The sequence below is a fragment of the Babesia bovis genome, chromosome 3 (assembly GCF_000165395.2).
Source record: "Babesia bovis T2Bo chromosome 3, whole genome shotgun sequence".
NCBI lineage: Eukaryota > Apicomplexa > Aconoidasida > Piroplasmida > Babesiidae > Babesia > Babesia bovis.
This window is the reverse complement of record NC_010575.1, coordinates 1,349,443-1,372,225: the sequence shown is the minus strand read 5'-3', so window position 1 is coordinate 1,372,225 and position 22,783 is coordinate 1,349,443. Positions and strand designations below refer to the sequence as shown.

The 22,783-nt window shown below is 43.8% G+C and overlaps 14 protein-coding genes across 14 annotated transcripts; 6 read left to right on the top strand and 8 right to left on the bottom strand.

Moving 5' to 3' along the window:
• Nucleotides 1-89: 89 nt before the first annotated feature.
• On the top strand, nt 90-855 carry BBOV_III006390 (ribosomal protein L14p/L23e family protein). The gene is made up of 3 exons (XM_001611718.2): nt 90-254; nt 291-406; nt 555-855. The coding sequence occupies exons 1-3, from the start codon at nt 245-247 to the stop codon at nt 846-848; spliced, it is 420 nt and encodes a 139-aa protein (XP_001611768.1). The 5' UTR covers nt 90-244; the 3' UTR covers nt 849-855.
• Nucleotides 856-869: 14 nt separating this feature from the next.
• BBOV_III006380 (SNARE_syntaxin5 family protein) lies at nt 870-1,948 on the bottom strand. Its single transcript, XM_001611717.2, has 3 exons — nt 1,251-1,948; nt 1,025-1,215; nt 870-987 (listed from the first exon to the last, which is right to left on the bottom strand). The coding sequence occupies exons 1-3, from the start codon at nt 1,808-1,810 to the stop codon at nt 872-874; spliced, it is 867 nt and encodes a 288-aa protein (XP_001611767.2). The 5' UTR covers nt 1,811-1,948; the 3' UTR covers nt 870-871.
• A 296-nt stretch (nt 1,949-2,244) lies between these two features.
• Nucleotides 2,245-3,566, top strand: BBOV_III006370 (uncharacterized protein). The gene is made up of 9 exons (XM_051767551.1): nt 2,245-2,496; nt 2,530-2,676; nt 2,712-2,792; nt 2,862-3,016; nt 3,055-3,112; nt 3,148-3,260; nt 3,304-3,365; nt 3,403-3,457; nt 3,493-3,566. The coding sequence occupies exons 1-9, from the start codon at nt 2,431-2,433 to the stop codon at nt 3,557-3,559; spliced, it is 804 nt and encodes a 267-aa protein (XP_051623468.1). The 5' UTR covers nt 2,245-2,430; the 3' UTR covers nt 3,560-3,566.
• Nucleotides 3,567-3,679: 113 nt separating this feature from the next.
• Nucleotides 3,680-8,826, top strand: BBOV_III006360 (LCCL domain family protein). Its single transcript, XM_001611715.2, has 9 exons — nt 3,680-3,920; nt 3,955-4,028; nt 4,067-4,145; nt 4,179-4,441; nt 4,479-4,566; nt 4,602-4,913; nt 4,949-7,493; nt 7,529-8,621; nt 8,657-8,826. The coding sequence occupies exons 1-9, from the start codon at nt 3,692-3,694 to the stop codon at nt 8,786-8,788; spliced, it is 4,815 nt and encodes a 1,604-aa protein (XP_001611765.1). The 5' UTR covers nt 3,680-3,691; the 3' UTR covers nt 8,789-8,826.
• Nucleotides 8,827-8,839: 13 nt separating this feature from the next.
• BBOV_III006350 (mRNA capping enzyme large subunit family protein) lies at nt 8,840-11,181 on the bottom strand. The gene has a single exon (XM_001611714.2). It carries the CDS (start codon nt 11,010-11,012, stop codon nt 8,859-8,861), a length of 2,154 nt encoding a protein of 717 aa, XP_001611764.1. The 5' UTR covers nt 11,013-11,181; the 3' UTR covers nt 8,840-8,858.
• Nucleotides 11,182-11,280: 99 nt separating this feature from the next.
• BBOV_III006340 (emp24/gp25L/p24 family/GOLD family protein) lies at nt 11,281-12,140 on the top strand. The gene has a single exon (XM_001611713.2). The coding sequence runs from the start codon at nt 11,483-11,485 to the stop codon at nt 12,119-12,121; it is 639 nt and encodes a 212-aa protein (XP_001611763.1). The 5' UTR covers nt 11,281-11,482; the 3' UTR covers nt 12,122-12,140.
• A 41-nt stretch (nt 12,141-12,181) lies between these two features.
• BBOV_III006335 (putative integral membrane protein) lies at nt 12,182-13,182 on the bottom strand. Its single transcript, XM_051767031.1, has one exon. It carries the CDS (start codon nt 12,854-12,856, stop codon nt 12,494-12,496), a length of 363 nt encoding a protein of 120 aa, XP_051623743.1. The 5' UTR covers nt 12,857-13,182; the 3' UTR covers nt 12,182-12,493.
• A 633-nt stretch (nt 13,183-13,815) lies between these two features.
• On the bottom strand, nt 13,816-15,297 carry BBOV_III006330 (YT521-B-like family protein). The gene is made up of 2 exons (XM_001611712.2): nt 15,101-15,297; nt 13,816-15,065 (listed from the first exon to the last, which is right to left on the bottom strand). The coding sequence occupies exons 1-2, from the start codon at nt 15,156-15,158 to the stop codon at nt 14,203-14,205; spliced, it is 921 nt and encodes a 306-aa protein (XP_001611762.1). The 5' UTR covers nt 15,159-15,297; the 3' UTR covers nt 13,816-14,202.
• Nucleotides 15,298-15,426: 129 nt separating this feature from the next.
• Nucleotides 15,427-16,704, top strand: BBOV_III006320 (PWI domain family protein). Its single transcript, XM_001611711.2, has 2 exons — nt 15,427-15,791; nt 15,828-16,704. Exons 1-2 carry the CDS (start codon nt 15,515-15,517, stop codon nt 16,673-16,675), a joined length of 1,125 nt encoding a protein of 374 aa, XP_001611761.1. The 5' UTR covers nt 15,427-15,514; the 3' UTR covers nt 16,676-16,704.
• Nucleotides 16,705-16,748: 44 nt separating this feature from the next.
• On the bottom strand, nt 16,749-17,785 carry BBOV_III006310 (uncharacterized protein). Its single transcript, XM_001611710.2, has 2 exons — nt 16,883-17,785; nt 16,749-16,848 (listed from the first exon to the last, which is right to left on the bottom strand). Exons 1-2 carry the CDS (start codon nt 17,749-17,751, stop codon nt 16,773-16,775), a joined length of 945 nt encoding a protein of 314 aa, XP_001611760.1. The 5' UTR covers nt 17,752-17,785; the 3' UTR covers nt 16,749-16,772.
• BBOV_III006300 (large subunit ribosomal protein L9) lies at nt 17,765-18,617 on the bottom strand. Its single transcript, XM_001611709.2, has one exon. The coding sequence runs from the start codon at nt 18,581-18,583 to the stop codon at nt 17,789-17,791; it is 795 nt and encodes a 264-aa protein (XP_001611759.1). The 5' UTR covers nt 18,584-18,617; the 3' UTR covers nt 17,765-17,788.
• A 158-nt stretch (nt 18,618-18,775) lies between these two features.
• On the bottom strand, nt 18,776-20,251 carry BBOV_III006290 (uncharacterized protein). Its single transcript, XM_001611708.2, has one exon. The coding sequence runs from the start codon at nt 20,083-20,085 to the stop codon at nt 18,844-18,846; it is 1,242 nt and encodes a 413-aa protein (XP_001611758.1). The 5' UTR covers nt 20,086-20,251; the 3' UTR covers nt 18,776-18,843.
• Nucleotides 20,252-20,438: 187 nt separating this feature from the next.
• On the top strand, nt 20,439-21,579 carry BBOV_III006280 (Dual specificity phosphatase catalytic domain family protein). Its single transcript, XM_001611707.2, has 2 exons — nt 20,439-20,877; nt 20,913-21,579. Exons 1-2 carry the CDS (start codon nt 20,468-20,470, stop codon nt 21,538-21,540), a joined length of 1,038 nt encoding a protein of 345 aa, XP_001611757.1. The 5' UTR covers nt 20,439-20,467; the 3' UTR covers nt 21,541-21,579.
• BBOV_III006270 (putative DNA / pantothenate metabolism flavoprotein) lies at nt 21,534-22,750 on the bottom strand. The gene is made up of 9 exons (XM_051767721.1): nt 22,684-22,750; nt 22,531-22,645; nt 22,348-22,490; nt 22,253-22,311; nt 22,158-22,219; nt 22,030-22,123; nt 21,927-21,991; nt 21,685-21,892; nt 21,534-21,650 (listed from the first exon to the last, which is right to left on the bottom strand). Exons 1-9 carry the CDS (start codon nt 22,730-22,732, stop codon nt 21,570-21,572), a joined length of 876 nt encoding a protein of 291 aa, XP_051623467.1. The 5' UTR covers nt 22,733-22,750; the 3' UTR covers nt 21,534-21,569.
• Nucleotides 22,751-22,783: the final 33 nt, after the last annotated feature.

The following is a 22,783-nucleotide window of genomic DNA, read 5'->3' as shown; positions in this document are numbered from 1 at the left end:
ACTTTATGGAATCCTTCTTGGTTCCTAGTGGCGGGCGGTTGGCGAGCTCCAAGGCACCCCAGAAGCTGTAGCCCTGAAACTAGGAAACTCAAGGCCTTCCAATTGATACTGACTTCACATATTCATCTAACAAGAGTTTCTCGGCAAGAAACTCTACTTTATCGGCAAATATAGTCTTGGATAGCATCCAATAGAACTACACCCCAAAGACGCGTCAAACGTAGACGGCTAAAACGTATACACAATGAAGAGAGGTATGTTCTTGGGTGTTTGATAATACATTTCCATAGGAAGAGGAGGTGCCGGTGGCAACAAACTTCGCGTAACTCTTGGTTTGCCGGTGGGCGCCATTATCAACTGCTGTGACAACAGCGGTGGTAAGAACCTTTACATCATTGCTGTCAAGGTAGGTAGAACGTCCGTTATATCGAAGGGTTTTGTGATGATTTTCAATGATAGGCCTGATTTCTTGATGATTTCATTTAGCCGAACAATCCGATTCTGATGGCCTATACACATTATTTTATTAAGTAACAAAAATCACTTTGTTTTAGGGTATCGGTGCTTGCCTCAACAGGCTTCCATCAGCTGCTGTTGGTGATATGGTTTTGGCTACTGTGAAGAAGGGTAAGCCTGACCTCAGGAAGAAGGTTCACACCGCCGTTATCGTACGTCAGCGCAAGGCCTGGAGGCGTAGGGAAGGATACTTTATATATTTTGAGGACAATGCTGGTGTTATTGTGAACCCCAAGGGTGAAATGAAGGGTTCTGCTATTACTGGCCCGGTTGCTAAGGAGTGCGCTGAGATGTGGCCAAAGATTTCAGCTGCTGCTCCATCTATCGTTTAACACTGTGATAATATTATTATCCATTATGTTAGGAATAGGATATAGCAGATCAGAAACACGACTAGTATGCAGAATATCTTTAGTATAAGCATGCGATTGTTGGAGATGCGTTTGTAGTAGCGTGAGAGCGCGCTTTGTGCTGTTATATTATGATATCTATTTAATTATCAACTTACCAGCAATTACATTTGCCAATGAGTCTTCTGTATCCATGTCTATGCGTTGTATCATTTCATCTTGCTGTGTTACCATTGTGGTCATGCGCTGGAAGATTTGACTAAGTTCGCTGATGGCGCGTTGCACATTAGCTAGTGCTTCTGCCTTTGCATCAGCTATTACTGATCGCGAGGGTCGTTCCACTACACCACTGCGTGGTTATTGCCGTAGGTATATCACTCTTACCTTTCGAGGTCCAGCTGTTGAACATCTTCATGGCTCGGTTGCATAGTGAACCTCCTCCTGGTGTTACTTGTAGCGTTGATACTATGGTCTGCATCTGTATGTGAGTACATTTTACGTCTCATTTCTTGTTGTATCATAACTTGTGCTCTTTGGTACAGTGCATCCTTCAGGCTTTTAGTCAGCTCACACAGCTGTTTTCTCAGCGTTCCTAGCAGATTTTCATAATGTTGTCGAACATGATCATTCTTATGTCTAATACTACGCACTTTTGTTTCGAATTCATCTATTTTGCTGGATGCTGCAGTAATACCCTCCTTGACATCATTGGTAAGACGTTCAATTTCAGCCGTGTGATCCACATATATACTTCGTTTTCGAGCCAGTGCGGACAGTTCTGTCAATTTAGTTTCACACTTTGATAGTTGCAGGCCAACTCTCTGTGCTTCTTGCTCCAGTTGCGATGATTCAGCGGCGGGAGGAGCGGCTGTAGGTTCCTGTCCCGCAGTGTTGCGGGCAACCTGTTGTAGAAACACATTCGTACGATTTACACCCTTCACCATAGTTCCATTCTATAGATTTATGCGATAGTCAATGTGTACACATCAGGGCCTATGTTTGAGTTGCTCTAGGTGGTACACTACACAACACGTTTCAGGTGCAACTTTGTTTAAGCGTTGCAGCTAAAATGTGTATATATAATGTTCAATATCCAACTGGAGTTAGAGCCAATAAAAACCCTCTGCTGTACTACATACCACAACAGTTCAGCATAGTGTATCTACTGGAATAGTACCATAGACAACACCAATGTGGTCGTATTTAAGATCTTAGATGTATAATATTTAAAACAGCTAATATAATTTTGTTTATTGCTTCATTAGCTTTTTTATGTTATCCAAATTGATTGCTATTAGGGACTGAGCTTATCACAATGTGCCCTGGTAAAGGAATCCTGATATAGACAAACATGTGCTAGGGTGTGTGTGTTGCTGTTAATGTGTATACTGCTATGATATATCTAGGTGACACCCTAGATTCCTGTTGTATATAATAGATATAGTTACTTTGGTATCCAAATAACTGTCTTCCAGCATATAGTACTATAATTCTCATTGGTTGATCCCACTTAACCTAAGGTACCTATGAATGTGTACGGTAAACGTAGTTATATCGTTACAATATGGTGGATGGGCGGTGGGTGCAGCCACAATCTGTGGAAGAGGCTATCGCTTTTGTCAGTAATAAGGTAGTCATTTCATCTTGTTTCTATCATATACAGTTTGCTGATATGGGAGATGACTTGGCATTGGTAGAGAAGAAACTGATTGCTGAAATGAGTGCGAGATATGGCACAGACGTGTTTGACATCCATGAAAGATGCCAGGAAATACGTAATCGCGTCACTAAACTCACTAATGACCTATGTGTTAGTTTGTGCTGGGTGTATTCACTGTTTGATAGGAACTGTATAAAGCGAGGGAACGCCTAGTAAATGTTATAGAGAGCCAGCTTAAGCAGTCGTCGATAATTCAGAACATAGAGGTAAGCAGTGCTACTTAACCATTGTTCTATTTTAGTACCACATATAGTCCTTTGTCTTATATACCGCAGAAATTGGTGGACCCTAACAAAGTGGACAGTGACACGCAGCTCCTGGAAAACCTAGGATTGCATTACGTGGCAATGTGGCATGAAACTGACAGTGACGTTGGTGAATTAAACGATGTTGATCATATGGACGGACAACCATCTCCGGAGGTGATAAGGTTAGTACCTCTTCAGGTGGATCGATCATTCATTTCAGCAGTGTTGATACGCTTCCAAAGATTGAAGCTACTGCCTCGGAGCCAGAATTTAAACAGGTATCTATATGCTGTATCCTTTTGAATTCCTTAAGGTATCGCAAGCTCAGTTCGATGAAATACCGGCATTGGTTAAACGACGGGCCAAGTTAGAGCAGATTAATGAACTTTATCAATTCCTTTTTAAGAAGGCGGTTGAACGCAACAGGTTGGTTATATCAATGTGATAGTAGTTCCTTATTGTGACATAGATGCCTACCTATAAAACTTAAAGAAATATCGTCTTCGGGGATACAAGTATTCGGCCAGACAGGTAATAACAGATCGATATCACTGTATGTTTACTACAGGCTCATCGAAGCTTGCATCATTGCGATATTTGAAAATAGTTGAGCTCAGCAACAGGTACATTGGCATGTTACATAGACACATGTGTATAGAGATGAAACTGTTACTTTGGTTGACGATCGGTTCCCCGGTTCGCAGAATAAGCGCCGGAAGACATAAAGTTATCACTTGATGAATGCTAACATCGCTAATATGTATTACTATAGTTTTATATATAGTGCCATGGCAAAGTGGCACTATACACACGTGTTGTCGTTTCGGAATCCATACGACATGAACAAATGAAAAACCATGGTAATTAACCAACTAGCGCGATTAATCTCGTCGCTAATTATCGCAGTGCAGATCGTAACCGTTTATGCTAGGAATGCTAATGAATTCTACACATTCAAGGATGCAAGGGCCACTTCTACCTACGTCACACACACTGACGACTTGCAAAAATTCGGGCCAGCCCGAGCCTTCCAGATAGGGGCATCTTATTGGTGCAGTGCTGGTAATCATGCTTCTACTGACTTTGGTAAGTCCCTGGAAAGTGAGCCTATCCTCTTTAGTCTCCTGGACTGGTGAGCTCTGGGATGTTGCCAAGATATCGCAAATTGATGTAATATGGGAATATGCACCAAATGTAGGTCTATTCTTTGGTGGATGTAATGTGATTCTCAGGAAGTCGAGATATCAACTTCCATGGCACAAGACAGCTTCAATGTTGTCATGCCATTTCGGAAGACCTTTGAAAGCAAACGTAGGTTACTATTAGATGTAATATACAACACAGCATCATATAAGGAAGTATTCAAGCTTGACGCTCCTGTTGAGGCTAAATTCGTTAGGTTAACATTGCGTGGTCCTATAAATGAATACTTCGGTATCAGGGAGGTCCACATTGTGGGAGCTGGCAACCCACTTTTCGTTATTAAGTCTGGCATATCTAGCCCTTTGGGTGAAATGTGTCTTCAGCTGGAGGAAGGCCGTCGTGACAACAATACCCGTGTGATATTGGACCTGTGTACCTACGCAATAGCCGCAGCTGATGGAAGGGTATGTTCGCTAGATATTACCTACAATCAATATCCAGGATCTATGGCGCCACGATTCAAGGCAGCGCCTTGTTAGTGCTGTAACAAAGCCGCCCAAATGCCTTACTTCAGTGAACCCTAACAAGAGTAAGTCGAATCCATAGCAACTGTATATTTAACAGTTGGGCCCTTGGTAATTGCGGACTGCAAGGACGATGGTGACGATCAGTGTCGTTGGGAATTCCTTGGGAATGGCCAAATATCTCTTAAGAACGCCACTGACCTTTGCATGACTCAATCAGATGTATATTCCGACAAGGCCGGTATGGGCGACCTCCTTCAGATTATGAAGAAAAAGGTGAAACTCATAGCATCAAGTACAGCGGACCGTCACAAGGTTGAATCCATTATGGATGAGAATGTGAAGACCTACTGGGCATCCAATCTCTTCCTCGATTCAGGTGTTCATACTGTTACTATCACTATAGACTTTGGTGGGTCCTATGACATTGGTCTATATTATCTACAGGCGAGATTACACGTGCCGCCAAGGTGAGGATAGATTGGGAATACCAGCCTGTGACTTACACCGTTGAGGGCAGTACTGACAACATAGTATTCAAGGAACTAGCGAGGAACATGTCAAATGCAGATCACGTAACTATTGATACCCTTGAAGATAGGGATTTCAAGCAGCTCAGGCTGGTTATGCTCAGGCCTCATCACACCTACGGGAAGGTGGAAGGTGGTTATGTGTATGGTATTCGTCAGTTACAAGTCCTTTCAAGCAACTTGGAGACTGTGGTTGGTGACTGCCGGGCGGCTGCCAACACTCCAGATGCTCGGGATAAGTACTTTGTATCTTACGTTTCAGCTTTCGAACCTGCTCTTGCCCACGAGATCAAGAACATGGAGAATGAGATTCACGGCATCACGGGTGAAGTGATAGACGACATGGCAACGCTGGGCGACACCTTGGATGAAACTGACACCTGTATGCAGGAGAAGAAGGAGTACGACAAGACGCTCGAGCAGATCCACACTCGTGAAACTGCCATGTGGAAGCAGATACAGATGTCATCTTTGTGTAGCAAGCAGAATTCCGTTGACGTAACGTATTCCACTATTGGTGAGACTATGAAAACCCCTGCTGAGGACTGCTACAGTATTAAACAGCAGTCCAAGGGTGTGACTTCAGGTTTCTTTTGGATACAGCCTCAGTGTTCTAAACATCCTCTTCGGGTATACTGCGACATGGGTTCGCAGACATCGATGCTGATTTGGGATGGCAAGAATGGCGGTTCTGGTCCTCAGGCATTGCACAACTTGACATCTCCCCAAGCCATCAGGTATCAGTGTGCTGCTTATGGCCTAGAACCGTTAATTATCAAATCCAAACACCAGGTGGACGGTCTTAGGGAAGCTCTCTTTCTGATGGGATTTGAGCGTAAGGCAGACCACTACATCCCGTTAGCCTACAAATTTGGCAATGCTCATAAATTCCGTGACTTGATGAACATTTACACCTTTATGACGGAGTCCTCTATAGTTGGCACCAAAACGCCACCTGAACAACCAGCTATGCAGGGAGGGCATTCACTAGAGCACAACGCAGCAGGCCTGTCACTCGCAACGGGCGAAATTGAAGTCTTCGATCTTGAAACCGCCAACATTGCTGCTATAGTATGCTCCACCAATGTAACCGAGGACAATGTAACGCCCATTCCCATTAAGTGCGACGACAGAATTGATAAAAACGAGAAACTAGTTGGTAACACCAACACGAATATAGTGGTATCATGCTCGGAGCACTGTGCTGATAAGACGGAACTACCGGTTTATGGTACCGATGGTGTATATAGTGATCGAAGCTCAATATGTAGAGCTGCTATTCATGCTGGTGTTATCGCCAACAAGGGCACTTTTACAGTATCTATAGAAACGGGTTTACCTTTCTACAGTGGTAGTACTGAAAACGGTATCCAAAGCTATGCTTTCAACAAATCATGGCAGGGTTCCAGGGATCTGTTAGACCCCGGTATGCCTGAAGGTGAAAAGGAAATTGAACACACCGGTCCTCCGTCAAGGTTTAGCATTCGGATTCTACCCAGGAAACGCGTTTGTCCAATAGTACAAACGCACGGATCATTTCTCCAGGTTCCCAGTAACACTCCAGGAAAGACATCCGTAGACAAACCAGCAGACAGCAATACACAGGGTACAACGAAACCCAAGGAATCGGACGCTACAGATATCGCAATGTCACCGTCGGATGGCCTTGATATGGCTAATCTAGATCCCACTACAAAGGAGGCTGCGGTGAAGGTCCTCTCCGATATGAACGCCATGTATGGCTTGGACATTAAGACTGTAATCAATACCATAGAGAACATTGCGGCTATTGTAAGTCGCGCCAAGAAGTACATTAAACCCCTGGAGTCTGTATCTATGCACCAGGAGAAGAAGATGACTACGCTGTATGACCGCCTTGAATCAGCTTTGCAGAAGGCGACTTACCTGAAGGAAAGCAGCGAATCGCAGAAATCGAACTACCAACGCCTGTTACATGAGCAGCAGGCAAAGGGTGTGGAATCAGAGGCGCCGTTAGTCATGGATTACACAACAATGGCCTTTTCCAGGACCTTCAAGATACATGATACTAGCATGACCTCCGGTGGACAGAGCAGATGGGGGTATTCCGACTCTCCTTTTGATGGCCACATGTCCTATATAGTCCAGAGCAGTGACATTGACAGCTCTTTACTTGGTGAAGGTGCCTATGCCATGCTAAAGGACCGCCGGTACTTTGACTTTGATATTACCGTTGACCTTTTGGCTAAAAATGAAGGTTCCGTAGGTATAGCATTCAGGTCACAGGGCCATTTTAACTATTACTTGCTACTACTCAATTCACGCCAGAGCAACAAGCAGCTGCTCAAGGTCCAGGAAGGGGTCACTCACGTCCTGGCGACGAACCCAGATGACGGGTACAAAAAGAACACGTGGATCAAGGTCAATATATCCGCCACTGGCAACTTGATAGAGGTCACTTGTGACGGCAAACGCATATTAAAGTAGGTTTAGGCTTGTTACATAACATATGTACCAGGGTACTGGACACCTCATTTCTGCATGGCGGCGTTGGTTTATATTCCTGTGGTAGCAATGGCAGCTTTTATTTTGATAACTTTACAGTTACTCCTAAGCCAATTCTCATGGAATCACCGGAAGTTCGCCTTGGCAGACTCAAGGCTGTCAAATGCTCCACGTACAATGAAACGTATACCGGCGACTTCAGTGATGCCTACAAGGTAGTGAATCCCAGCCATGCGCACACCACTTCTTGGCGATTCAAGGACATCATTGGTGGCAAGCACAAGGCCATTCACCAGTACCACATATCCCAGGATCCGCGTGGCATAGGTTCTTTGGCTATATTGAACAACGACAGGACGTGCACTGCTGGGTTCATTGGGTTCCGGTTTCTGCCAATGTGTGAAGGCGGCTCCATTGGCGCCGTAGTTAGATTCGCAAATGTCCAAAACATGATACTCATAGAGATGACTGCTTCGGAACTCAGCATTAGACTAATTCAACCCGGGGGCTCCAAGGTACTGGGTACAGTTCCGGCCAGCTACGCCATATCGAAATGGAATGCCATGCAGGTTGGCATTAGCAGCGACAGGATATCAGTCAAGGTGAAGAAGAATGTGGACCACGGCTCTCTATTCTCTGGTCTGTTTGGTAACACCGACTATGAGTGCAAGGCGGAACTGGAGGAGTACAGCGGTCTAGGTCTTGGCATAGGTCTCAAATCCGCTGGTTGTGACTCGTGTTACTTTGATCAGTTCCATGTATCCCCGGAAGAGTCTACTTCCAGCTTCACTCCATCTATGTTCCTTCAGCAATACTCCAGTGTTAACATCTGGCGGCCCTGTGCCGAGAGTGTGCATGTATTAAACCGCATAGCACTGTGCAAACAGATGTTCCGGAACCGGGGCGAGGCGAGTGCCTGTGCTGAGAGTTTTTGCTTTCCCTGCTGCTCCTACCACACCAGGTTACTGGGTGAAGTCCATCGTGAGGCGTGCATGACAACGTGCCAGAAGAACCACCACGTGTCCAATCTATATTTGGAGAAGTTTCTGTCATATGTCAATAGTTGCGTTTCGTTAGAGGGTCCTGCTTTTAAGCATTGCGAGGGGGTGAGTTGTTTATAAATATGTATATACAGTATCAGGATCGTCAATGTTTGAAACGTGCCTGTAGCTTATGCTGCAGCAGTGGCCATGATGAGAAGGGCCCGCTAGACAAAGCTCTGGTGGCCCTGGAGACCTCAAGCTGCCTCATGCAGTGCAACACGTTAGTCTAGACAATTGGGACTCTATGCCAAAGTGCATGTATATACCTTTAATATTTAGTACACGTTACATCTGTGTTGGCTACTGCGTTCGGCGTATTTTCACGCCCTGCATATACAGCTTATCACGGCCTGATATTTTTTCAAATACAAATGTGCGATACAGCATGAATGCTTCTTGTTGCTCCGGTGATATATTCAGGGACGATATCTGCTTTATGTGGTGCGTTAGGTTATCCATTACGTTGGCTGGAAGAGTAACACTCAGGTTATTCAGTATAGTTGGTGCATTGTCCAGGTACTCCGGGAATGTAAAAGTCTCGATTAATCGGAATCCCAGACGCACGCACAACTCGGTGAACGCCTTCCATGGCACCACATATTCACTGGCATCAATTGACTCCATCAGGAAGAAGTGGTACTTAATTCCCCAGTGGGTTTCTAGATGTGACACCAGGGCATCCCCTGAGAGGTACTTATTAGTTACCGGGTCCATGAGGCTGTCCATTGACTCATCGTCTACGGTGACCCTGAATATGGAGTTTCCAAATTCCCATCGCAAAGGACCGTCATCTGATGCTTGGTACGGCGTCTTTGCATTCAACCCTTTGGCAATGGCGTTGCAGCATACAGTGCTGCCTATGAATATACCTTTATCCCCAAGTGCTTGATGTATGTTACGCAACAACATCGTTGCATTGGCTTCATCTGATATAATATAATGTATTGCCAGCTGCATGGTCACCACGTCAAACTTTCTGTTGCGCAGGAACACTCCGTATATCTTTTCTTCCAGCAGATTGCCGTGATGGAAATCAGCTCTGAATCTTATTCTCCTGCTAGATGACCGTTCTGAATACCGCCTTCGCGCTTCCATTATTTCCGATAGCGATATATCTATACCCGTTAACTGCTTGATTCCTACAGTTGCATATTTATCTAGATCCTGGCAGTGACCGCACGCCAAATCCAATACCGTGGACTTGCGGTGTATGTAACACGCTATTAAAATACGTTTCACCAGGTTGTTGTGTCGTCGCAATGCTTCAACAGCTGAACCTTTCTGGCGTACTAGCTTACGTGTATCGTAGTGCAATTGAACAACCTCTGCGGTATCACCGAATCGATTTGGATAGAAATCCCCAGTGCTTTCTATATCTACGGACGTCTTATCAAATCTGTCTAGTATCATGCATAGGTTACTTCTCACCAGGGATAGAATATACCCAAAGCGATTCCTCTTGAAAGCAACCATGCGTTGGAACTGGTTAACTAGTTGCCTGCCTTGTAAACATAATTGTATGTAATGACGACGTCCTTCATCCACTACATCTCGGTCTAGGAAGGAAAACTCGGGTGTATCATCCTGTTTGCTAACAAGACACGTGGTAAAACACTGGATAAGGCTTTCTATAGGTATATTTGCCATTTCTTCATTTACCACTATATCCCAGTGGTCTACTACATTCAGCTCCCATTTTATTAGTTTTTCAGGTCCCACGGGGCTAGTCTTGTAGTTACGCATGTGGCGGAACGACAGTTTTAAAACATTGCCTAGCTTATCGGGAGTGCTGGTCCCGTGGGTCACTGTTGTTGATGCCGTTTGTATGCGATAGTGGTGTTGCGAGTGTGGTCTATACACCAGCAAGTTGTTTAGTATATTATGTTCCCAGCATTCCATTTGCTGTAGCATAAGCCCGTCTTCATTATCATACGGGACTCTGTATATACGTATGTGATGGAATCCTTCTAGGTCATCACCTGGTTTGCGATGGTCTATATTTTGTGAAGTCACTACTTCAACTTCTACACAGTCGTGTGATGACACAAGCCTGGAGTCTCCTGCTTGGCTTGTGAATACATCTAGGTATAAAGTGTCGATTAACTTTGGCGATACGTCTGGTATGAAAGATATCCTGGTTGTATCATTTTCTAGGATTAGTTCAGTTTCCACTGGGAGGACGATAGCGCGATTCTGGGTTATCCCTACCAGGCGACCAACTTGAAAGACACACTTTACGGACGAAGGATCGGTTGTACATTCCATAGATTCCCTGACTACCCGCTCTATGACATTGTTGACGTCAGTGGTAGAATCGAATCGTCCCAGAACGGGGTACCCCTCGATGACCAATGGATTGCATATACTCGATTCCGTAGTGTGTATAACTTGGTTATTAACACATCCTTCCGGTGTATGTAATGCAAATTGGTCTTCCTGAGCATTCAATTCCATGTTTTGGGGACTGAAACACCGCCAATGATGTAGCTAAGTAGGCTGCTAATGGATGACATGGGTTTTGGGGGTATGTTAACTGAGATTCCTCTGCGGAAAGACATGGGATAACAGCGAGCTGTTATATGTATACGTACGATTATAATACATTACCCTAGGTAGACTCGGTAAACACTAACAAATGCGTCGTTAACACATTAATATTTGCGTTCCGCAACACGACACACTAGGGGTGGATGACACTCACACCTAAAGTGTACACCACTTTTTAATATCTGTAATTGGTATACCAAAAATCAATTGGTATATTTACTTATACAACATTGTGTATGGTTTGTGGTTCGTCTTCTAGGTGATTACTGTTGACGCGAGGCTTGATCTTGCTTGGCAACATCACTGGGACAGGGACTACTCAATGAATCACTAGACTGTGTTTTATAAATATATTGTGGTAATTTGGAACCACGGACATGGTACACTTTACGGCATTTCGGGCCCTTGTGGCCGCGGCTTTAGCTGCTTATATCGGATTTGAGAAAGCATCTGCTGGTTTTTTAGATGTGACTACGCGAATTAAGGCTGGACAAAAGGTCTGCTTGGTAGAGCCTATTAGCAAGGAGATGTACACGCATATTACTGTGCGTCCTATTGATGTGAAGGACAATATGGGCGTTGCGGTTGTGATTAGGGAGGAGGGTGGTGACAAGCCTATTTACGAGGAGTCTAACCTTATGAATCACTTATCAGTTTCTTTTACTGCTGTTCATGGTTTATCGGTTGTTTGTTGCATTTCTGCTTCCAAGTATGACATTTATGTAGCTCTGGCTATTAAATCTGGCGCTGATGCTCGGGACTACTCCATCATTGCTAAGAGCTCTCACATGGACCCTGTTGACGCTCATCTTCAGAATGCCATTGATGAGTTCAGTGCCTTTCACAAGGCTCAGATCACTGGTAGTCGCGCTATGGATCGCACGAGTAAGCGGGCTGCTGATGCGTACCGCTTGCTTACTAAGTTTGCTATTGCTAACAGTGTGTTCGTCGTCATTTGTACGATATGTTTCATTTTATACTTCCGGAGCTTCTTCCTTTCTAAGAAGGTTATGTAGCTCTATGAAATTCTAGGAACTGACGTTGCAAAATGTGCTATATTTAGTTATGATACATTTGTTCATCTAGCATGATGCAATCATGTGGCGGCACAAAATTTAATGTGCCAAGTTTGCGATTCCTAAAGGCGTATATTTACTACTTTGTAGGTATATAATTGGATGTTTTATCCATAGTTGTATTTCCTCCAAAGCAATGTGCACTAAATTGTATACAGCTTATGAGTCCCTATATATTGAGACATCCTGTACTATGTGTTACCCAGATATACTCTTGATTGAATATAGAGTTGTTTACCATGTTTATTAGAACATGCCTCTTTGTAGAGTATAACCAGTTTCCAGATGGTGACCACAATACTATAATGTAGATCAGCTCTCTTTGGGAACAGGTGTGATCTTCCTTCTCAAAATGTCAAAGTACCCGAGGCGGTACATGCAGAAAATGGCTATTCCTACAAATATGGCGCCCCCTATGCCTACTACAGGACCATAATCTTTTGATTTCTGGTTTACAATCCCTGCTATTCCAAATCCAATCATCACAACTATTCCACATATGGCAGCATATAAAAGGTATTTTATATATCTCGTTTCTACACGAAAGATTGCGCAATTCTCAGCATCATCAGTGTCGCCCTCGGTCTCTGCTGCAACTATCTTTATCAATAAACAAAGTAACATCAACAGCCTTGATTGGCCTTGACGAAGTAAAACCTGGAGTTCACCTGCCATTATTTCTCAGCAAAACCATGAAGGTGATGATCCGAATAAGCCAATTTAGGTTTCATATAAATTCTCCGCTGTTAGGATATATTCCTAGGGACGCTTTATTCCTCAACTACCATGAAGTACATTTGCTTTGCACTGGGAGTATTTATTATTCCAAGTTCATTAAAAGTTCCAGTCTATCTTGAATAGCCTTATAAAGTCTTTGCGTTACGATTAACTACTGAATGGCACTCTGTAATAGCTTTGGGATCGATGCCAGCATAGGAAGTTTCTCACCTAGAGGAATAATCTATTATGTACTAAATAGATAGGTATATAGTATATAATGTAAATATGGCTACTGTTGAGCACAGGAAATGAGGTTATTCAACAGCCTGTTACCCCTTACACCATTTTTCAGTTTGGGCAAGCTACTCAAATCAATCATTTTACTGCATTGCGATTTATATTTCAGTTTTTATATTTTAAAAGTATATATTTGATTTATTAACTGCCTTTGTGAAAACAAGTCGGTATATTTGTGTTACGGGACAATGATTATCTCACATTGGTTGGAATTATTAATTTTTTAGAAAATAATTTATATACATGGGTCAAATCAAAGAAACTTGTTCTAATAAGTGATAAAATTGCTTTAAACATCTAATTGCATTGTTATTGGATGCCAGCTTTCTGATGTACGATTTCTGCTGCTACCCCGTAGGTATCAGATTATCACTCTATCCATCCGTTACATCTGGAGGTAAATGCACTCGTGAGACCACTATATACATCCGATAATCGGGATTACCATGTTCTAACTACTCCGTTGAATACATAACTATTATATATTGGCTATACATATTAAAACGTGACTCTATAAAGTGCAACCCATTATGTCCAAGAAATATAATGCTTTATAAATGTATTCCCTCTATGCAAATACTATCGTATATAGTACGAACGATTAACCTTGTGTTGAGCACCTACTTTTGGCATGGGCAAGTATTTGTTTTGCTGTGTCATTCTGTATCAATTCCTTGGGGAGTTGTTGTTGTATTACAAAAGTTTGGTAAAGTGTGGGTGTATCGAGATCTAGTATTGCGTGGAGTTCATTGACTAGTTTTGGATCCAATACGTCCTTTACTTTGTTTATATAATCAGTTAGTATAATATCTAGTTCCTTCATTCCCGTATTCTTTATACGCATTATTGCTCTGTTTTTTTCAATTGCAAATTCATTATTATATACACCCGATGACAAGTAACTATGGTTGTAATTGGTGAATGGGTTCATATAGTGCCCCAATGAACCCCTGGACAGCACTTTAAGTCGTGTGAGTCCCACTAAAGTGGAGAACCTATATACACTACCCATCATTCTCCTCTTTTATCTGTTGTACCTGCTGGTTTTCCCAGTGATGCAGTGATACCTTATACAGTGATATATACTGGTCATATGACATGTTAGTCAGATCTATTGGGAATATAGATATGGCTGGGTTAAATTCCGCTGCGATGAGTGCTTGTTCCTTGGTGATATGAAAGTGGTATTGAGTATCCTTCCCTGGCTTGCTAGTTGCTGTCCTTGGTGACTGTAACATTGAAGTGGGCATACCTTGGTATATATGTGTTGGTATAGATCCGATTTGAGATATGCCCAGAAACAGTTGTGGATTTATTATTCCAGGGATTAATGGTGATCCAGGCCCTACAGTGTTTGGAACACCTGTTGGTATTGTGAATCCAGTAGTTTTACTTGTTTCGTCTCTTAATGTTATATCACTGCACTTGGTGTAGTGTTCTTCAAAAATGATACATAATGCTTTTCCAGTAGTTTTATCTATTTCCTGTCCATCTCTTGCTAGTTTCACTGGTTTGTACTCGTTTAGTGAGTTCTTGAGCTTAGCGCATGCTGTAAATGGCAGATCTATGACCCTTATCCACAATATATCGAAATGCTTGCCGTTGAATTTATTTCCATTGGCCATGAAGAAAACACTTTCGTTGAATGATGCATGCCCAGGCCTAGATTGCATTAGGGCATAACCGATAAACCTTGAGCTGCCGTTGATAGAGAAGACCAATATAACGTTGCCTCCCTTTTGGTATGCTTTGTCCAAGATGACTTCGTTTTTTGGTGTTGTCGCCCATACGTTGTGTATCAGCGCAGCTCGTACATTTTGATCCGAGAAGCTTTTAACAATGTAATATACGTTTACTCCATGTTCATCTGTTCAGGTTCATACAGTGAATGACCAAACTTACATATACTTTTTGCTTTGTTATGATCGACGTTCTTATGTGAATATTCACCAAGATCCATGTTAATTTACTAGACACATGAACACTTACAGGGTCACTGTTATAACATTTAGGGCGCCAAAAGCCCAGATTCCATGGTACATACTGTGTATCATTTTAGTATATGCCTTGGCACGGAGTCTTCTGTAACTCTACGGATCAAAAGATTACAGAGATATTATAACCATATTCATTGTGTGTATTTGGTGTGTTTAGTTTAGCCTCTATTTGCTCCATTGTCTATGGTGGGGATTAGGCCTATTGAATCTTGTATAGTCCAATCTTTTCCCAGGCAATCCATGATTACACATCGTTGTATCTAGTGGCTTTCAGTACAGTCGAATGTGTTTCTTGGGACTATATGCTATTGATTACTGAATGATGCATGGCTCTCGGTTTAGCCGTGACCACGGCGACTTGAAGACGCCATTCCTTGCTGGCAAGGAGCGTGAGCTTTTGGAATCCAAAAAGTGGCCTGCTTGTTTTTCGCAGTCTGTGGATATAACGAAGGTACAGATTGACGCCTTCAAGCCATGGATATCACGTCGTGTAACTGAGCTTATGGGCGTGGAGGATGAGATTGTTGTGGAGTACTGTCTCAGCCAATTGAAATTCTTTGGTGAGACGGATGCCAAGGCCAATGCAGAGAATGCAGGTATGTTACCTTAGTTATGTTATAACACTATTACAGGTGACGGTGGCAAGGTACTGAATGAAAAGCCGTACTTGGATCCCAAGAAGCTACAGATTAACTTGACTGGTTTCATGGCAAAGAATGCACGCGTCTTCGTCAAGGAGCTTTGGGATCTTTTATTAGCGGCTCAGGACAGTGAGCACGGCATGCCTCAGTCATTTATTGACGAGAAGAAGCGTGAGCTTGCTGCTAATCAGCAGCGTAGGCATGAGCGTGTATCTAGTCCACCTCCTGTGGAGCCCTCTGGTACAAGGGCTGATCTAGCACACGACCACAGCGGTGAGCGTGACGCCTCACCCAAGGTGGAACATCACCCTCGCGAAGCATCTCGGTCGCGAGCTTGGTACGAAACACGTAAGTACGACAACTCGCGCAGACAGGGTTATCGTGGTACTCGGCGTGCCGGGAGCTATCGTGATCGTGGCTACACCCGTAGACGTCGACGATCTTATTCGTCCAGTCGATCTAGATCAAGTTCAGCTTCATATCGCCGTACTCTTCGTAGGCGTTCCGTTTCACGTACATTATCCAGTTCGACTTCACATCGCAGCGTATCATCGAGGTCATATTCTGGTGACCGCAGGTCACCACATCCTCGTCGTTCCTACTCCAGTCATTCATCAACGTCAAGCCCACATTCCTCCAGATCGGTCTATTCAAGTCGTTCATCATATAGCTCTATTGACTCTCGTCGTAAACGCAGCGTATCATATTCGCGTGATCGTCGCCGTGATGACGGTAGAAGGGGTCGCAGGCGCCCTAGGTCATACTCCTCTTCTGATTACTCTCGCTCCCCTTCACGCAGACGCCGTGACAGGCGCTCTAGATCGACTGACAGCCGTTAAGGCTGTCTACACAATTGCACAGCACAACTCTATATAATCTATACTTTAACCGACTTAATGTGAATTAGGTAGCACTAAGCATGTTTGGTGTAACCAATCACTCAAGGCCATATTGTGCCCTGAATGTTTTATCTAGATCGACTATGTCCTCCATGATGATATCGTGGTTGTACCTGGGTGGTATATGCAATGTATACTCCAACTTACAGCTCCTTGGCTTCCTCTGGTGTATAGGGTTTCACCTGTGATAGGTTGTGTAAATCCGATATGACCTTGGACAGTGGGTAGAAGAACGGGCTTTGGAAGACACTGTATGACTTGAATGGCGGCAGCATGCCGTGCATTCCTACATGTGAGTATCTATTTGGGTAGTTAAAGCCATAGACTGCATGCTGTACAATATCGCTGGTTGTAATCTTTTGTTGGTTGACACGTGCCTCCTTTGTTAACTCCCTTAGGTGCTTGACTAAGTCATCATTTTGTAAATATTCAGGTCCAGCGCGCCCAGCTATTATATGCTTCATTAACATATCACAACGTTCTTTCATCTTCTTGATCATTGTTAAATGCGTTTTCCTAAAGTTTTTTATATCATAGAAAGTACCGTTTGGCACTGCTGATATATGTATTGCAGCTGAGGGTTGTGGATATAGCATAATAGTGAAATCGAAGCATCTTTCGAGTATGACGTAATTCTCATGTTCAATAAATGCTTCGCCTTTCCTGGCATTTGCAGTTCGACACAATGGGTCTATGGTCCTTAATCTAATATCACTATCTCCCAGTGGTGTTAGGCAGTGTACGCATTGTGTTACCACCAGGTTATTCCACGATGAGCATGAGCTACATTTTTTCATGTAGAATCTATTGGTGTAATACTTCCCCTTTTGTGCGGAATGGTGTGAAAACCTCCGGGAAATATGCATTTGTGAGTTCTGGTGGTTACCTTTAATAGTAACTCCATCCACGATATAAGATGCGATGTTAACCCTAGGAATCCTAAATATACATTGCCTTGTACGTGGCATGTACCCAATCATGCCAATAGCACCGTTTATGTGACTATGTTTCGCCATGGTACTCCAAATGTATCCAAAGTCCTGGATACCAGTTCTAACTACCGAATGGGACTACGTCTTGCAAAAAATTGGTATCCACTGGCTGTTCCTTGACATTGGCTATGACCTCAATATTAACATCTGGGTCTACATTCAGTTGTACTCGGTGCTCCCCAAATCTGTTGATAACTCCCTCTTCTGTGATTATTTTGACATCCTGTTCACGCAACATATCCACTACTAGCAGCATCCTCTTCTGGCGCATGTGATCTATTATATGTATGGGTAGTATTGGTGTTAGGACTCTATCCGAGCCTTTGGCCTCAGCTGGTACCTCGAACTGTAGCACTGTGTTATCACCTAGTCTATTCTTTAGATGCATGGCACTGGCCTTCCTGACATTGACTAGTGCATCTTTGTAGTCCTTCTGGAGTGTCAGGCCTATTAATTCAGCCCTGGTGGTGTACCTAGCGAATCCAAATGGCACTAGGTAGTTAAAGGCATAGTTCCGATTAACCAGGACTACGTCACCTTCCTTCCCTACCTGTGGCGTATCCTTAAGCAGTGTAACTCTGGTGTAACTCCACCTTTGTGCGTTTAATGGCGATATATGCCTACCCTGCGTTTGCGATATTGACGGCGCGACGAATGCTTTGGGGTATGTCTGGTGAGTAACACTGGCATAGTAGCGGTTCCTACTCAATCTTAGTGCATAGGAGTGTATTATAACAAGTGTTAAATATGTATACACTGCCAGTACCCGTACTAAAAGATAGAAACGATTGTGTATCCTTGATTTACCAGTGTGTCTGCTTTGCAATTGGAGTGGAGATATACAAAAGGTACTCATACCGACGGCTGTCGGTGAGTCCTTAAATAAACAATAACCAATGTGTGTGTCTTAGTGAACTTATTTCGCCCTAGAAGGCTGCACTCCGTTACGCCGCGTGATGCATAAGTGTAGTACATACTTACACATTATGTTAACCTGGGTCTAATATGACATATAGATATATTGCGATAAAGCATATTAATGTTCCGTGGTTTGTATATAATAAACCAGTTTCCTGTGGGCCTGCTACATTTCATGCCACCTGGCTCTAGCCCATTTTAAAACGGGTTGGAATAGCCAAACACCTCGACTTCGTTCCTTATGGCCTCGAAATATATGCATCTGTAATGTGTCTTCATCATGCTCAGTGGGTTTGATGTATAGTTGGCGTCACGCCATTCTTCCTTTACGATATTGAACCATATCGATATTATGTGCCGTAGCTCTTCCCATGATAGTTCCACTGAGTTGTGGTTGAAATCTGCGTAGTGGTACAGTAAAGGCCCGAAGTTTGCCCAGAGTCCGTTTTGGACGATTATTCTAGCGCACGTGCGTATGTACGCCACAGCGTTTTTCGCTGTATCCAGGAAGAAGCATGTGAGAACTGCGTTGAAAGTGTTGTCTGAATTAGCGTAGACCTCGGTGAACTCGCCTGTACACATGCTGAATAATCCAGTTCCATCGCGTTCTGCGGGCGCTGCATCTGGTATTCGGCAGGCGTACATCTGGTCTTCGTGTTTGACGAGGTTACTTGTGGAGAGGCAGTATGGGTACAGTTTGTATGCGTACCGCTTGTCCATGAAGTTAGTGGCAAAATAGGCTCCAATGAGCATGAAACTTGAGAACTCGTTGCCCTGGCTTTCATATCCCAGCATGAGTACCTCATACGGCAGTCTTCCCAGGCCAGAGCCTGGGCACAGCACCTTTGGTGGGTTCCTAGGGTCCGTGATTGGTACGTACCGCAGCAGGCTTTCCAACAATGGTGCGAAAGCCTGCTGGCGCTCCGCTTCACCTTCATGGGACCAATCGCGTACAAATTGCCTTAGTGTAGTCCTAACCCAGTTCATATTCCTGGCGAGTACCTCGGGGTCAGCAGTGGGTACGATCTCTTCGTCACTAACTCCTGGTGGCATTTTCCAAAAGGGTGAATTGCGTACAACTGTCCTCAGCTGGCCCAAAATAGTAGATTTCCTATTTTGGGGGTTGCCATCGCGCTTGGTTAGTACCGGGGGCGTTATGCCGTCATCTATATCATCCTCTGATTGTATGGTCTCTCCGCAGAAACAGCTTAGCATTGCGTTGATGAAGCGCTGGTTCATGAAAAGGGCGTGTATCACCTTCATGACACGTGCAGCTGGTTTCTCGATAAGCAGTGATTTGTCATCATCCGACAGCAGCTGCATGGACCTGTATATGCGTTGCGCATCAATGGAGCCATCGTTCTTGTACGTAAGGAAAGCATATACAACGTTTATGAAATGCTGGTACTCCTCTCTGACTTCCGGTGATAATGCATCCATAATTAATACAGTCACTATAATAAGTTTCTCTATGGAATCTTACGTTATTTTGGCGATAAATGTCATAATTCACCCACTGTCATTCATGTCATCAATGATGTGTTGGCTATCATCAAAACCATTGTTGCCGCTACATATACATATCCGAGGCACTTTTAAGAAACCTGGCCTGTCACGTATAGGTTTCGCCCTTAGTTTGTTGGGATGTGTATAAGACAGCCACGAGTGCAGCGGTGTGTTGCAATTCTTAGTAATTACACCGTTATGTAACACAATCTACCAATATGTTACACACTAGTGTCTATAGGTAAACAGGTGTAATACCTGTTCTAGAATATCGGCACTCGCAATATGCCTAGACACCGTCTTCCTGGTATCCCTAATGTCGAAGATTTTGCCTTACCTCTACGTTGGTGACGTTGACACGGCTCACAGCCTCTTTGAACCAGAAAGCCAATCCTGGGACAGTGACGAGACCCCGTCCCTTGAAGTCAAGGGCGTGATATCTGCGTGCTTCGATGTCCCTAGGTGGTGTAATGACTATTCTAGGTGTGACCACCAGAATGAAGTTTATTCACGGTTAATCAAGTCACCTCACTACGACCCTAGTTACATTGATCTACATATAGATCGCATCCCACGTCATTCCGATGAGGATGACAACTATGTAATTCACATGTCAATAAAGGCCAATGACGCTCGTAGTGAGCCACTTTACCGTGGTTTTCTCATGACATTTGAGTTTATTGAATCCGTGGAATCCATTGCCAATGGCGCTACTTACGTTCACTGGTATGTTGTGGCACTGTTTATATATTCTATTACAGTATGATGGGTATGTCACGCAGTTGCTCCTTGGTATGTGCGTACCTCATGAAGAAGTACGACAGCCCATACACCGAGGTGCTTAACCAAATTCGGAGGAAACACCCTATTGCAATGCCTAGTGATGGTTTCGTATGCCAGCTGATACTATTCTACCAAAGGGATTTTACAATTCGAAATGAAAAGGAGTTTTGGAGTGCCTATCGCAACTTATTGTCCACGATCGACCTCGATCGTCTTGAGTACTTTGAGACAAAGAAGTCAAATGCCGACCTAGACAACAGCCCATCGGTATACGGATGCGCTAAATGTAGGCAGACTCTATTCTATGCCCAGAACGTCATACCGCATGTACCTGGAGATACTATAGGCAATACAGAACCCTGCAGCAGTGTATTTGTAGAGCCTATGGACTGGATGGTTGATGTTGACGGCCAGTCGGGGAAGATTATATGCAAAAACAGGCGCTGTTCAGCGAAGTTAGGCTTTTACTGCTGGCACGGTCGTCGTTGTTCCTGTGGCTACCTACAGGTTCCCGCATTCCAGATACAACTGTCTAAAGTGGACAAGCTACCGGTTGAATCGAGCTTGGGCGGTATAACCCCAAATCGTAATGACGACTTGCTATAAAAATTATGTCCCATGCACTATAACAGATATTATTCCTTATGTAACATATTCTTTTTGCGCTCATGTAGCTCTAACAGGAGATCTACAATGCCTTCATCTATATCGCCGTTCTGTATCTATGATATTGAGCTCTAGAGTACCCACCTTAGCTTCCAGGCGTATGGAATCGCCCTGTGCAAATATCAGCTCGACTGTATTGTACCTTTGGTCTAGCATGTTGAGCACCACTGCATCGGCATATGTTGGCCCCTGGAGTAGTGTCTTCGCCTTTTGCACTGCAATGGACTCATCTGTTTCCAACTTGAAGCAGCACAGTACAGGCTTGTTTCCCAGGATGTCCCTCACAATGTTTCTAGGATTAATTAGTTTCTTCCCACCAGACATACCTCACTTTATCCATCCTGGTAAAGTACAGGGTCATATCACTCCCAGAGGATACTTTATTCCTCGGCTGTGTGTAAAGTGTGTTGTTGAGGTACCTAGACATACCAGCATATCATCTGCTACCTTAAAGTCCGAGACTGCAGCTGCCAGGAAGAACATGGCAGCACTTGGGTTGGCATGAATTATCCTACATACCATGCTGGGTAAGATATCAATTTCACGTAACCACCTACTCCAGTGCATTGGTATATTCAGAAACTAGCTTAAATGCGATTGTAAAGAGTTTGCTCTTGTACTGCGTATGGTGTCTGGCACATAGACTACCAACCTTATGGTAATCCTTAACAGCCCTAGTTATCTGTGGCATCCTTTCCTCGGGAGGTACAACTGTGGATTACATAATGGCAGTGACTTTATACCCACATTTTATCTGTCCATCGTCATCTAGGTGCATGGCATCTAGAAGACCAAGTGCTCCACCGCATTCCGATATAGCCCTGAGGAATGGCAAATGGCTGCCAGTTCTGTATATGAAGATAACGTAGTATCCCCTACGAAGCAGTTCCCTGTGGATGTTTTACAAGATCCTTGAATATATAAACTCACTCTGCGATACGTGAGCCCCTTCTCCCTGTGGAGAAGTTGTCCATGGTTCTCACTCCGAATCCATCCAGTGGGACGCACGTCCCTCCTGACGTCACAACGGCAACCTTTCCAGCGTCTACACATGTGTAAGTGGAACTCTATGCCGCAGCATACCTAGTCCCTTACGGACGGTCGCTTCCAAAGCCGCCGAATCCGCCGTCATGCTTATAGTTAAAAAAACTGCCACCACATAAGGAATAACACCTAGTAGACA